The sequence below is a fragment of the Monodelphis domestica genome, chromosome 2, assembly GCF_027887165.1.
Source record: "Monodelphis domestica isolate mMonDom1 chromosome 2, mMonDom1.pri, whole genome shotgun sequence".
In the NCBI taxonomy this organism is placed as follows: Eukaryota; Metazoa; Chordata; class Mammalia; order Didelphimorphia; family Didelphidae; genus Monodelphis; species Monodelphis domestica.
In genome coordinates, this window is record NC_077228.1 from 183,363,084 (window position 1) to 183,378,895 (window position 15,812).

A 15,812-nucleotide genomic window follows, 5' to 3' on the forward strand; every position below is an offset into this window, starting at 1 on the left:
GGTACAGTAGATGGAGTCTCCTAGCCTCTGACACATTAACTTTGTGACTTAATCCTGTTTGCCTCAGTTTCCTCATTTGTAGAATGAGTTGGAGAAGGAAATGGCAAACCACTCTGGTATCTTTGCCAAGAAAACCCCAGATGGGGTCATGAAGGGTCCATCATGATTGAAATGACTGAACCACAAGAAGCCCTTATCTGTTTTACGATTGAGTCTTAACCTTTATGGTATAGGTGGGCTAAAGTCTCCTTGGGCAGTGAGTGGGAGATAGCCCGCCTTAGTCAAGGTATGTTGTGAGACTTATATGAGATAATCGATATAAAGCCCTTTTTTCACAAACCTTAAATTGTTATATAAATACAAGTTATTACTATTATTATCATTATTATCCTTTTTAGCTTTCTATTACTAAGCCTTCAATCTGGTGATTGAACACTTATCTCTTCTCCTGAACTCCTGAGCTCAAGTGGTATTTATAGAGAAATATTGGGGTAATGATGGTAAATGTTTAACATCAGGGCTGGGGGTAGATGGAATGCATGCTAACACATTTTTATATATTTAATCTGCATTATTCATATTTAAATCTAGATAATAAAAAAACAATAAATCAAGCATTAGGGTGTAAATATTCTCACAGAAAATTTAACAATTGACTTTTGTTACACTTAAAACTGGCATCAGCACAGCTCTGGCTGTGGGGCTGTGAAATTATTTCAAGGAATTTGGGAATTCAAATGTCCACCCATGTGTAAGGGTTAAATTTAATGGTTGGATTTATATGAAATAACGAGGTCACCAAAATTATTATATCTCACGAGAAGTTTATTTACCAAAATAGAGGGGGAAACAATAAAGTAGAGAAATGTGAAAGAGTTTAGAGAAAATATCTATACTAGTCCTCAGCCAGGAGGGCCTGTAGTGAATAACCACATGGTCTTCTCCAAAATGGAAGATAGTCTTTTAGGAAACTAGGAAGGGAGTCAGCCTTTTCCCTCATCCAACAAAATAGTCCAGGAGTCATAGTCTAAGTTGAAGTCATGATCCATGCCACAGTCTCCAGTGAAGTTTCCTCAAAGACTATCTCCAGGAGACATTCTCCAGGAGACTCAACTTCATGAGACTGCCCCAGCCAAAGGATTTTGTGCTTTTATGGTGGTTTCCTGTCCCTGCCCCTTTTCACAGGGGCCAACCACAGTTTCCAAATTGTCCAGCACTGCCCAGGAGCAGTGTCTATGGGACTGACTTCTCACCTTTAAAGGTGTTAACTCTCTCTCCTATGATTCACAGGTTTCTGAGTTGTCACCTTTGGATTCACATGTTTCTGAGTTTGTGAACTCTTAAAAGAATTCAAAAGTTTCTGGCTGTTTGAGTTAGAAAAAAGGGTAGAACTGCCCAAGTATCTTATTGGCTTTTTACCTAGTACTACTTAAGTAGGGTGTGAATTCACCAAGTGGTTTGTGAGCTCCTCTACCTAGTTCAAGCCAGTGTTGTTTCAATCAAAAAGTAGACAAAGGAGAATTAATCCCATCTTCATAATCTAGTTCAAAAAAGAAGAAGGAGAAAAAGAAGGAGGAGAAGGAAGAGAAGAAATGTTTATTGTTTGTTTATTGTTTGATTATAGTTTTCAGGGAGTCCAGAGTCTTAAATGAATTCATCTTGGCCTTTTTGCAGGTCAGTTGTTGATAGTAAATACCTTATATTTCCCCCTCAATATTTTGAATTTATTATCTCTTAGAATCCTTAAAATCTGTTGGTTCCATTCTATTTTTCAGGGAGTCTACTATTAATTTGTGTTAGTTCTGCTTCCAATTTTTTCCTCATGAGTTCTAATTACATTTTTTGAATGACCATTTATTTTAATCTGTTATTATATCTAGCATAATATAAAATGTAATATGATAACAATATACTATATTATTTATTATAAATATGTAATAAATTATAATAAATATTCTTATACAAGGGAAACATCCTCACATTCACTATGTCCCAAAATCCATGTTTCATTCTTTTTTCCTCTCTTTCTTCCATCCCTCCTCCTTCCCCAAGAAGGCACGTAATATGATATAGGTCATATATATATATCTATATCATATTATACATATTTCCCTATTGGTCATGTTGTAAAGCAAGACATATTGTATACTTTATTTTTTATTTTAGTTTACTTTTTTTTACTAATTATATATAATAACAAATTTCCATATAAGTTTTCTGAAGTTATATGATTCATATTGTCTTCCTTTCCCCTTGTCTCTCTACTCCCAGAGCTGGCTAGCAATTCAACCTGGGTTATATAGATATTACCATATTATGTACTTTAGAGAAAAATTCATGTAGGTGATAAAAGTGAAGAATTGCATGGTTCATACTGTATTCAGATTCCAGCTCTTCCTTTTATGGTGGGGGATGGGCTTTCCCACCATTCATCATTAAAAAAACCCAACACAACTTTTTGCTTTATTTTTTCAGCAATTCTTGTAGTTTTTGTAGAGAACAATTTTTCCTTCTGGGGTTTTGACTTGAATTCATGTGAGGTTACTCTCTTCTGCATTTTTTTCTTGAGCTTCTCTTAATCCATAATATCTTTTCATTGTATTTGGCATTTTCTTCTGTTTGCTCATAATAGTTTCTGCTTTGGAACTTTGTTATAAGACCAGATTCTGCTCCTTTCTGTAAACTTGGATGGGTAGGCTCTGCTTAGTTCTGTCTTCTCTGAGGTCTGAATGCTGTTCCTTGCTGTTGCTGATGTGCAGGTTGCTGATGTGCTAGCTTCCAGTTTCTTAGAAGGTTATAGATGCCAGAAATTCAATGATTGCAGTTCTGGATCAGGTAACTAAGCTCTGTGCTAGAATCCATGGCTTCTGAGTTCCAGTTTGGATTTTAGCTTGTCTCCTTCTCATCTTCTATCTTTTTGCACAATCCCAAACTGAGAGTTCCATCCTTTGCTGTGTCCCACTGCTCTGCTCACAGGCTTCTTGTAAGGATCCCTGCTAGATCCTGTGTCAAACACACACTCACACCCACACCCACACACACACACACACACACACACACACACATCTCAAAGTATCATCATGGTATGAAGGTAACCTTAGGTTCCCAACAGCTATCACATGCTATTAATCTGGATAAGCTTCTGAGCAGAGTCCAGCTAACAAACTATGCTTAGACTAGCTTAGCTTAATACAGAACAGTTTATCATCAGGAGGTTGGCCACTATGGGATGAATTTTTTTGGCTAAGAAAATTTAAGAAACAAAGAAAAATGTATAATAGTTTTTAGTCTTGGAAACGTAGTAAAGTAGGCAGATGGTATTAAGGATCATATATAGTTTTTAGGTGTTCTATTTCTATATACATTAACTTAAGTGTTGGTATTCTAAATGTGAGATTTATCTATCTATCCATCTGTCTGCTATCTGTCTCTCTGTCTATCCATCTGTCTGACTGTCATTACTTCAGTATTCCAATGCATCAATATATTATTGAAAGAAAGGAATCATATCAATCTTGACATCCATGCTATAAAGGAAGTTAGAAACCAGAAGTTATAGTTAAATAGAAGGATGATCAATCAGTCAGTTATTCAGTAAGAATTTATTAAGTTCCTGCTCTGTGCGAGGATCTTTGTTAATCACTGGGATACAGAGAAACACAAAAGACAGTCCCTGATCTCAAGGGAGCTAACATTCTAAAGGGGTAGAAACATGCTAAAAACTCTGTATAAATAGTCTATACAGGATAGTTTACAGCTTCTCCTGGGAGAGATAAATAAAAGACCTGGATGAATCATTTTTAATTGTGAATCCAAAGATCTGGATGAATCATTTTTAATTGTGAATCCAAAGATAACAAGAGACATCATTTCATCGGACTTCCTTGATTGGTCATGATGAGCTCTTGAAAGCAGGCCCAGAGAAGAAAATTACTCATAAATCAACTTAAGGTCTTATGCAGATAAAGAGAGGAAAGGGCCCTTTGAGGCCATCTAATCCAATTGCTTAGTTTTATAGATGAGAAAAGCAGAACTCACACAAGGTCACACAGGTGGTAGATGCCAGAATCGGTCCTTGAACTCACATCCTTCATCTCTAAATACAGGGCTTTTCGTTTGGAAGTATGCCCACTATACACACTGTAAAATTGTGTCTACTCTTTGATCCAGCAATATCACTACTAGATCTGAATCACCAAAGAGATTTAAAAAAGAGAAAAGAGCCTATTTGTACAAAAATATTTATAGCAGATCTTTTTGTAATGACAAAGAATTGGAAATTGAGAGGATGTCCATCAGTTGGGAAATGGTTACACAAGTTGGGGCATATGCTTATAATGGAATACTGTTGTCCTATAAGAAATGATGAGCAGGAAAATTTCAGAGAAGCTGGGAAAGACTCACATGAACTGATGTAAAGTGAAGTGAGCAGAACCAAGAGAACATTATGCACAGTAACAGCACTATTGTACTATGATCAATTGTGAATAACAGCTATTTTAAGCAAAATGATGAGCCATAACAATTTTGAAGGGCTAATGATGAAAAATGCACTCCATCTCCAGAGGAAGAATTGATGATGGCTGAATGTAGATTGGATCATTCTATTTTTTCACTTTATTTTCTTTGTTTTTTAAAAAAAATATATATTTCTTTCATACAACATGACCAAATTAGAAATAGATTTTGCTTGATATCATATGTGTAATCTATATCAAATTGCTTGTATCTCAGGGAAATGGTGAGAAGAGAAAAAGAGGGAGAGAATTGGAACTTGAAATTTGAGAAAATTAATGTTAAGAATTGTTTTCACATGTAATTGGGAAAATAAAATATTGCGGGGCAGTTAGGTGGCTCAGTGGATTGAGAGCTAGGCTTAGAGATAGGTCCAGGGATCAAATATGGCTTCACATGTGACCCTGGGCAAGTCACTTGACCCCCATTGCCTAGCCCTTATCACTCTTCTGCCTTGGAACGAATACACAGTATTGATTTTAAGACAGGAGGGAAAGGCTAAAAAAAAAGAAAAAGAAAATATTGAAAGATAAAAAAAATAAACAAATTCAGTGCTCTTAACACTGAACATTTTTGCCTCTCATCTATTCCAGAGAGTGAGGAAGAAGTTCTTGAAGAATTTGCTAGGGCCTTCTAAGTTAAAGTTATTTCTATTTTTTTCTCTTTGTCATTACTTCTTCTAGTTATCAGTATCATCCTTCCCCTTTTATTTTTCTTTCTCTTCGCCTGTACTTTGTTTAACCAACAGACCTCAAACTTGAATGTGGATTTAGAAATATGTCTGTTCTGAGCATGTGAAGACTTTCTCCAGTGGAGTGAGTGGTTGAGAATAATTTGTTAAATGGCCATGAAGGTGGCTGAAGTAGGTACCATGGAGTGCTTAGAGCTTGGTCAGACATTGAAGATACCAAGTTCACCTGCTGCATCCTGGCCATTGTCAGTTGTCTTGACTTTTGTCTTGCCACTGGATTTTGATGAACTAGGAAGAATGAGGATGACAACTGTGTGCAACTCAACCTCACTTAACCCAATTTATAGACAAGTCAAGACACCAACCTGTGATGTGATTGGCCCTCTTTGAAAATGAAAGACTAGCAACTTTGTTTAGAGCATTGCTGGAGTGTTTCTGACTTGTTATCTCCTGGAATGACTGTGCCTGAAATGTTCTCTCACTTAATCTGTCTCTTGGCTTCCTTCAAGGCCCCAGAAAAAAATGTTCTCTTCTACAAATCCCCTTTAATTGTAATATCTTCCCTCTGTTGATTAGTTCCTGTTTATCTTGTGAATAGCTTGTTTGTTCATAGTCATTTACATGTTGTCTTCCTCATTTGTCTGTGAGTTCCTTGAGATCAGTGAATATCTTTTGCTTTTTTTTTTTTTGTATCCTCAGTGCTAAGCACTGTGCCTGGCACATAGTAGGCCCTTAATAAATGCTTATTGACAGACTGAATGACTGAAGCCAGCTTTAACTTACTTTAATATTCAGTGACTTAAAACAAGGAGGAGAGAAGAATGGCAAAACTTGTATCAGAAAATAAGGTTCAAGATTAAGAAACAAAAGAGCCCTGAAAGTTGTAGAATCCTTAGAAGCTTCATTCCCATATATCATGAATACATTTATTTAAAGAAGGGGGTAGTAGATAGAGAGATAGACCTGGAGATGGGAGGCCCTGGGTTCAAATAAAACCTCAGGCACTCCCTAGCTCTGTGGTAAACAAGTCACTTACTGCCAATTGCCTAGCCCTTACCTCTCTTTTGCTTTGGAACTAATAATAAGTATCAATTCTAATTGTAGGGTTTAAACAGTAAGGGTTTAAAAAAAAAGAAGAGAGTGGAGAGGTGAACATTATGAATGCTGACAAAATCATAAGAAATTAAGCATATTTTAACATGTAGGAAATGATTTGTTATTGGCATGAAAATCATACATGAATCTTTGTGCAGTTAGACCATTAACTTGTTAGAGCAAGTCTCAAAATCATTACCAAATTAGAAGAAAGGATAAAAATGTGAAGACATGAGATAAAGTGAAAATAGTTACAATACAACCTATACAAACAAGCCTTTCTAATAAAAGTTTATATTTTACTAAAATAAAAAAAATTAAATAAGTTCTTGATGTTGAAAATTGGAAAATAGGACATTTATATCTACATAGATTCTCTATATAGATTCTACTTTTTTCTAGGGATATAAGGTTTTGTATATATCATATGCCACAATGAGGAGGCCAAAAGAGCTATGCTATTGCCCGATCCAGCAAAAACTTGATCTCCTTAAATAATTAATAACTTTAGCAAAGTTGCAGGATACAAAATAAACCCTCATAATTCATCAGTATTTATATATATCTCCAATAAAAATCAGCAGCAAGAATTAGAAAGAGAAACTCCTTTTAAAATCACTCTAGATAATATAAAATATTTGGGAAACCATCTGTCAGGACAAACACAGGAATTACACGAATACAATCACAAAACACTTTTCACACAAATAAAGCTAGATCTAAACAACTGGAAAAATAATTTTTCATGAGTAGACCAAGCTAATATAATAAAAACGACAATCCTATCCAAATTAATTAATTGCTCAGTGCTATACTATCAAACTACCAAAAAACCATTTTATAGAACTAGAAAAAAATAATAAAATTCATCTGGAAAAACAAAAGATCAAGAATATCAACTAAACTAATGAAAAAACCAAACTAATGGATGGTGGCCTAGCAGTACCAGATCTTAAACTGTACTATAAAGCAATGATCATCAAAATAATCTTGTACTGGTGAAGAGATAGAAGGGAGTGATCAGTGGAATAGACTGGGGTAAATAACCTCAGCAACCTAGTGTTTGACAAACACAAAGATCCCAGCTTTTGGGATAAGAAAAAAACTGCTGGGAAAATTGGAAAGTGGTATGGCAAAAATTAGGTTTTGACCAACATCTCACACCCTATACCAAGATAAATTCAAAATGGGTATATGACTCAAGCATAAAGAATGATATTATAAGCAATTTAGGTGAAAATAGAATAGCTTACTTATCAGATTTATGGAGAAGGGAAGAATTTAAGACTGAATAAGAGACAGAGAACATTACAAGATGTAAAATGAATAATTTTGGTTATATTAAATTAAAAAGTTTTTGTACAAACAAAACCAATGCAACCAAGATTAGAAGGGAAGTAACAACTGGGAAAAATTTTTTTTATAGTAAATTTCTCTGGTAAAAGTCTAACTTCTCAAATATATAAAGAATTAAGTCAAATTTATGATAAACCAAGTCATTCTCCAATTGACAAATGGGCAAGGGATATGAATAGGCAGTTTTCAAAGGAAGGGATCAAAGCTTTCAATAATCATATGAAAAAATGTTCTAAATCCCTCCTGATTAGAGAAATGCGAATCAAAACAACTCTGAGGTGCCGCCTTATACCTAACATATTGACCAGTGTGATGGTAAAGGACAATAATAAATGTTGGAGAGGGTGTGGCAAAATTGGGACACTAAATGCATTGCTGGTGGAATTGTGAACTGATCCAATCATTCTGGAAGGCAATTTGGAATTATGCCCAAAGGACTTTAAGAGAACGCATGTCTTTTTTTTTCCCATCAATACCATTACTAGGTCTGTATCCCAAAGAGATTTTTAAAAAGTAGGGATGGTCTTGTTTGTACAAAGATGAGCTTTTTGTGGTGTAAAAAATGGAAATTGAGTGGATGCCCCTCAATTGGAGAATGGTTGAGTTGTGGTATATGATGGTGATAGAATACTATTGTGATATAAGGAATGCTGAAGCAGATGATTTCTTTAGGAACTGCAAAGACTTGGGGGCAGCTGGGTAGCTCAGTGGATTGAGAGTCAGGCCTAAAGACGGGAGGTCCTGGGTTCAAATGTGACCTTAGACGCGTCCCAGCTGTGTGACCCTGGGCAAATCACTTAACCCCCATTGCCTAGCCCATACCACTCTTCTGCCTTGGGACTAATACATAGTATTGATTCCAAGACAGAAAGTAAGGGTTTTTATTTAAAAAAAAAAAAACAACTGCAAAGACCTATAGGAACTGATGTGGGGTGAAATAAGCAGAACCAGGAGAATATTATACACAGAAACTGAAACATTTTGGGATGATTAAATGTAATAGACTAACAGTAATACAATGATCCAGGACTATCCTGAGGAACTTATGACAAAGAATTCTATCCACCTCCAGAGAAAGAATTGTTGGAGTAAGACTGTAAATGGAAGCATATGATTTATCACTTGTTTATTTGAGTATATGATTTTGGGGTTTTGGTCTTATAAGATGATTTTCTTACAAAAGTGAATAACATGGTAACAGATTTTGAGTGATAATACATGTATAATCCAATGGAATTGCTTGTCAACTCTGGGATGGGGGAGGCAAGAGGGGAGGGAGACAATATGAATCATGTAACCATGGAAAGATATTTTTAAAAAGAACCTAAAAACTAAACAAAAAAAAAAACAACAACTGAGGGAGGATAATGGTGTAAGGTTATGATTAATATGACTGAATAAAACAGTGAGAAGTAGTGGTTAGAAAAATATAGAAAGCTTGTCAACAGCTTCAAGCCAGATCATCCTAATTGTGTTTAACTGTAGGAAAATGGAAAATATCTGTTTAGATTTTTATAACAAACTTTTATTCCTTCAGTGACAGTGGAGACAGCACAATTGAATTTTAATATCACAGTCCCCAAAGTATTATTGGGAAAAACAGGAATATCACTAAAGAAAACAAAGATGAAAAGGGCTCCTGGACCAGACCAGGTATTTAGAGTCAGATCCATGTTGGAGATGATACAGTTTAGGGGTTGTTGAGGTATTAAATTCTCAACCCATCTGAAAGAGAGGAATATGCCAAATACTTGGGAAAAAATCACAGATGTTATCATTACCCAAAAAAGGCAACTGAAATAATAACAATAGCTCTAGTGACCATATGCCTACTTTCCCATCTCTATAAAATCTGAGAAAACTCTTCCCACATATTGAGGGCATCTGGGATGAAGTTTCTTTCTGATGACTCAGTCAGTCTCTGCCTTGAAAAGGAGTTTAACATTCAGCTAAAAGGAGAGAAGGGAGAATCGTCCTGGACCTATGATTTCTCTGGTATAGGAAAGAGTTTATGAGGAAGGTGCCTCTAAAAACCTATCAGAGCAGGGAGGAGAGTTGTTTGGGGCATCGAGAGTTTAGGTGATTTGCTTAGTCACTTAAATATACTTAGTCACAATATACTTATACTTAATAAAAATAACAATCAGTATGTGTTGAAGAATTTGAATCTATGTCTTTCTGAATCCAAGCCTGGCTCTTGGCCAGTAATGTGCTGGCTTTTATTAAGGATGGACAGTGTAAGAGGTAGTTGGTGGGTTTGCTTTCTCTCCTCATCTCCACACTGCTCCTACCCTTCAACCACAATGCATGGAATATAGTGTTATATAGAACTATTGATCCAGAGAGCCCCTATCAGGTTCAAAAAGATCCATGTTTAATCCTCATCTCCCATCCCCAGGGGAGTCAGGTTCCTCTCTCTCTGACTCTGTTTCCCATTCTAGCCTTCCCCCAGAATAAATCTTGTAAAATCTCTGAAACAAACTTAGGTTTGGATTATGTTTGTTTCCTTCTAAAGTAGGGTCCTCTCCCTACTCAATATATAATATAGGTATGGAACAAATTTCATTTCACTCTTATGAGAATAATGCTTAAGATGTAAAGGACTCTAGGCAGCCAGGTGGCTCAGTAGATAAGAGAACCTGACCTAACTAGAGATGGGTTCAAATCTGATCTCAGACACTTCCTATCTTTGTGACTCTGAGCAAGTCACTTAATTCCCATTTCCTAGTTCTTTCCATTCTTCTACCTTGGAACAGATACTTTGCATGGATTCTAAGACAGAAACTGATTTTAATTAAAAATAAAGATGTAAAAGCCTCAGAGACATTTATGAGCAAATAGAGGAATTCTCAAATCTCATATGATCTATTAGACTCCATTTACCAGAAATGTGATAATCTGATAAGCAGAAATTTACTAAACACCTGTTATGGAGTAGGCATTGTGTTAGGTACTAGGGAGAAAAATACAGTGAATAGTAGTAAAGACTGTCTTCTGAGTGGATGTTTTTTATTCACTTTGGATTTGGACTGTTTGAACAACTCCAGGGTATGACTCTCTTTTAATCTGTCTATTACAGTATGATTTTATTGAACATATCCTTATGTGTTATCTAAATCTCTTCCATCAGGTTCACTAATGGTCAATTCTAAACACAAGAACTTTCAACCCACAGAGTAACCACTAAAGCTGGAAATGTCCATTTCTCAGGATTATTAGTCACTGATCATCACTCAATAAAGGGAATAAGCAGAAGAAAAGCAGTCTGGGATTTGTGGTCCAGTTTCAGTGCTATATGCAGAAAGCTGCCATTGCTAGGGATTATAATAGTGATTATGATGATGATTATTAATATTAATAGCTCAAATTTATGGTATTATTTGTGCCAGGCACTACACTAAGCACTTTACAATTATTATCTGATTTGATCCTCACAACAACTCTGGGAGGTTAAATGCTGATATTATCCTCACTTTACAGATGAGAAAACCGAGGCAGACAGAGATTAGGTGACTTGCCCAAGATCACATAGCTAATAAGTGTCGGGCCAGATTTGAACTTAGGAAGGTGAATTTTCTTGATTCTCAGCCCAGTTCTCTATCCACTGTATCACCTAGCTGCTTAATTAGCTAGATGGAAAGTTGGGGAAGAGAAAGAAATCTTCCCTTACCTTGATCCTCATCTAGGAATCTAGATGAGAAAATTCTGGAAAATCTCAGATAACTGAGCTATTTCTCCTCACTTCTATTACAGACTACAAGAGGATAACTCCTCCTAATAGTCAGCAAGCATTCATTAAGTTCTTTGTGCTCATTGTTAAAAAAAAAAAGAGCAAAACCAGTTCTTGCCCTCAAGAAGCTGACATTCTAATAGGGGAAACAACATATAAACAATATAACAACAAACACAATATACAGGGTAAATGGAATGTAATCTCAGAGAAAAGTCACCAGTGGTTGGTGAGAGGGGGTGATGAAAGATCTTTTGTAGAAGGCGAGTTTTGAGATGAATCATGAAAGAAAGCAGGGAAGACAGGAAGGCATAGAGGTGAGGAGGGAGAACATTTCAGACATGGGCTTATAGTCAGTAAAAAAGCACTGCGTCCTGTGCAACAAACAGCTAGTAGGGCAGTGTTGCTAGTGTGAATCTTAAAAACTACTCAGACTGTACTTTAGAAGATTTGATTTAGCTGTTTCCTTATTGTAACAATGGAGATATTTGGTCTAACAAGAATCAGGAATGTCTTGGGAACTTTACATTACTCCACCCATACTTTAGAGGAAGATAAAGTTGTAAACTCCTGATTGAACAATGAAGGTACTTAACTCATACCTTATAGTGAAGCTAGAACTTTAAGCTGTCTATTTTTAGATCTAATACAAAAAGGTGTAAAGTACCTATAAAGGTTAAATTAATCACAAAAAGGTCAAGTAACTTACAAAAGGCAAGCTTGACAAAGGAGTGTGAAGTACTCAAAAGATATAATCTAACCAGAGAAGGTGAGAACTAAAGAGTGGTGAGAACTAAAGAATGGGCAGTCCTGGAAAAAGCGTCTACTGTGATTGGTAGCTGTAAAAAATTAGGGGAGGTGACATAAGAGAAAATTCTCTTTAAAAGGAGGCTAAAAGTCAGTTCAGAGTACAGAACTCAGTTCAGGAGATTGATTTCAGTGCAGGACTGGAACCCAGCTTGGAGATGGTCTCATCATGACTGATAAGACTGACTCCCTTTCCCTTAGGCTCAGGGAGGCCACTTTGGCCAAGATCTTTAACTACTGCCTGGCTCAGCCTGAGCCAGAGCAGTTTAAATTAATTTTCTCTCTCTCGCTTTTCCTTAATTCCTTCTCTCTATATTAATTAAATCTCCATAATTCCCAGCTGACTTGGGTATTTTATTATTTGGGAATCATCCCTGATGACCAATTATTAAGATTTTAAGTCAATACACTAAAATTATCTAACACTAGCCAGGAATCCATCCTTCTTATAAGTCACCAATCATCTCCATCCCAACTCTTGCCAATGGGGATCAATTAGAGTAGCTTGTTGAGTCCTTCTAGAAAGGCAAATATCCCTTAACAAGGGGGCAAGCTCCATCAGTTCCAGAGATTGTGCTTTAGTGTATAAGAAGGTCCCTGCTCTATAATTTCAACTGATAGTTGAGGGCACCCATCAAATCATTTGGATGTTCTCCTGATCATTTCTGTTATATATAAAAGGTACAGACCAAGTAGTATAGGATGATGGGGAAACAAGAAAAGGATTTTAACTGGGGGTATCAGGGAAAGATTCATGGAGGAGGTCACATTTAACCTAGGTCTTGGAGATAGGAAGGATTTAAAACAAATGAAGATCAAAGGCAAAAAAGCATTCAAGGGGAGGAAAATATGTAAGGCCAAGAACTCAGGGAAGAAAGCAGAGGATTTGTTCAGGGCATAGTCATTAATATGGCTTAAGTTTTAGATATATGGAAGTTATAAATGGAAAGGTAATTTGGAGCCAGATCATGGAAGGTATTGAATACCAAGCTAACAAATCTGATCTTTTTTCTATAAGTGAATGTAATTGATGGGATCTCTTTGATGAGAAATTGCATGATGGGAGTTGAAGTTCCAGAGTGAAATTTTTTGATTTGCTCTACAAGTCTGGCTCTCTATCCACTGAACCACCTCACTATCCACATTGTGGTCTTTTCTGATAAGTATCCAAAGAACATGGTATGTCTGCCCTCATACACCACTCAGAAGGACCCCCTTGTGGTCCCATTCCCTTACTCAATAAATTAATAAGCAATCAACATACATTTATTTAGCACTTACACATGTGTGTATATATCTATCAGTGTTAAATAAATGTGAATAATCTTTCTTAGAGGGCAGGGGGCACAAAAGGAACCAATAAGGAAGCCAGAGGAGAATTCAGTAAGGTGGAAGAGAAACAGGAAGGTGCCATATGGGAAGATAAAGGGAAAGCTTTGGGAAAGAGAGAGTGGTTATTAAGATTAAAGGCAGCAGGTAGAGGAGAAGAAGAGATAAGAAAAGGCTATCAGAAAAGGCCTAGGTAATGCACCTAGATGGTGCAATGAATGGGTCAAGAAAATAACTCGGAGTCCAGAAGATGTGAATTTCCATGGTGTCTCAGACCCTTATTAGCTGTGTGACCTTGGGCTTCAGTTTTTTTTTTTTTGCTTCAGTTTCTTCATCTGCAAAATGAGGGGAGGGTTGGACTTGATATGTCTTACAACTCTAAATGTATGATTCTGTGACTTGATTTGTAGGGCATCATTGGTAAACTTTGAGGGAGTAGTCTCTGTAGCAGGATGGGAATAAGCCAGTATACAAAGAGTTGGTGCATGAATAGGTAATGAGAGGAATTAGAGGAGGCCAGTGTAGGCTATCCTCTTATGGAGTTTAGTGAATATTGGAAGGAAATGGAACAAAAGCTTGAGTTGAGAAAAGGTCTCATTAAAATAAGGGAGACCTGGGGGCAGCTGGGTGGATCAGTGGATTGAGAGTCAGGCCTAGAGATGGGAGGTCCTGGGCTCCAATCTGGCCTCAGACACTTCCCAGCTGTGTGACCCTGGGCAAGTCACTTAACCCTCATTGCCTAGCCCTTACCACTCTTCTGCCTTGGAACCAGTACACAGTATTGATTCCAACACGGAAGGTAAGAGTTAAAAAAGAAAAAAGATAAAGGAGGCCTGAACATGTCTGTAGTCCAACAGAAGGGGCTTGTCCAAGATCATATGGGCCAGTGGGTAGTGATGGAATCAGGGCTCAAATGCAGTTCTTCTGATTTCCATTCTAGTATGCTTTCAGGATAGGAAGAAAGGAGAAGAAAATGATGAAAATGAAAATACTATAGTCATTGAAGTGCATAGAGTGTGGGCTGGGCGTATTGGCTCATTGCATTAATGACTCTGTCTAGATATAGTCTATCCATATCTGTAATAGTAGGTAAATTCCTCTTGGAGCAACTAAAAATATTATAAGGAAACTACTGATATACTATTGATAATAAAATATTGTTTTATCCATATTCTTTAATGTATGCTTATTAATTTTTTGTAGTTTAAACATTTTTCATTGGCAGAAGAAATAATCATTTTTGATTATTACTACTCCCTATAATGTACAATGACTTTCCTAGAAGGGACCCCATTTTAGGAGTCTTTCATTTTGGGGGCGATCTCAGACTCCTAAGTTTTTAATTAGTTTGGGGTGGCATCAATGAGACAGAAAGAGAGAGGAATCTAACACCCAACCTCTCTTTAGGATCAGCCTCCCTCAGAATGAATTCAGGCTATTTGATTCCAGAGCCAAAGCTCCTTTTGGGAGAGTATGGGAACAGAATAAATGACATATTTTTGTATTTACTTCTATGTGAACATGTCTCCCCTAGAAGAACATAAGCTTCTTGAGAGCAGTAATGGTTTCATTTTTGTCTTCATATGTGCAGCAATAAGCAGAGTACTAGGTACATTAGACAATAAATGCTCAGCGATTTCATTGATTAAATTTATTTTGTAAATTACTAAATACACATGACATTGAAATAGTGGAAATATTTAATAATCTTTCATTTAGTTTTTCAAAACATTCTTTAGTTTGAAAACATTTTCTTTGGCTCACAAAATTGGAGTTGGATTGTTGCCACATTTACCAACATTATCCCTTTTCTTCCCAACCATCTCTGTCACCATTATGCACTTTAAAGACTCAGGTTATTATGTGAGCTAGCAGTCATCTTCTTCCATTGCTCAGAAAATAGTAAATGATGTTGACAATGATGACTGTATTCCAGTATCTTCTCTGAAATAAGTAGATTTGATCTTGTCAACTTTTGTGGGAGTTAAGAATTTCTTCAAAGAAAGGGACAGTACTCTGTGGCTTCAGGATTGGATGGAAAGTGTTCCTTGCTTATGTAACTGATGGGAAGAGACTTATTTTAGGAAACCAAAATTGGTTGTGTATCCTGGCTTCAGAAGAATGGCTATTTTCTTGATGAGAAGAAAAACAAAACTTTAACTAAAAACATGTAAAAAACATGGACTCCTTCAGCAGGGAAGCAGGGAGAAAATAAATATTTCTACTATCCACTTGTTCTGTGCCAGGCACTGTGCTAAGCCCTTTACAAGTATCATCCCAATTGATTCT

At 36.4% G+C, this 15,812-nt stretch overlaps 1 protein-coding gene across 1 annotated transcript in view; it reads left to right on the forward strand.

The window, feature by feature from the left end:
* The first annotated feature begins 2,294 nt into the window (after positions 1-2,294).
* C2H17orf67 (chromosome 2 C17orf67 homolog) overlaps positions 2,295-15,812 on the forward strand; it is a 50,454-nt gene continuing 36,936 nt past the window's right edge. The window contains exon 1 of the mRNA XM_007481840.3: positions 2,295-2,835. Within this exon, the coding sequence (XP_007481902.1) occupies positions 2,730-2,835 (106 nt within the window). The 5' untranslated portion in view covers positions 2,295-2,729. The remainder of the gene's footprint in view (positions 2,836-15,812) is intronic.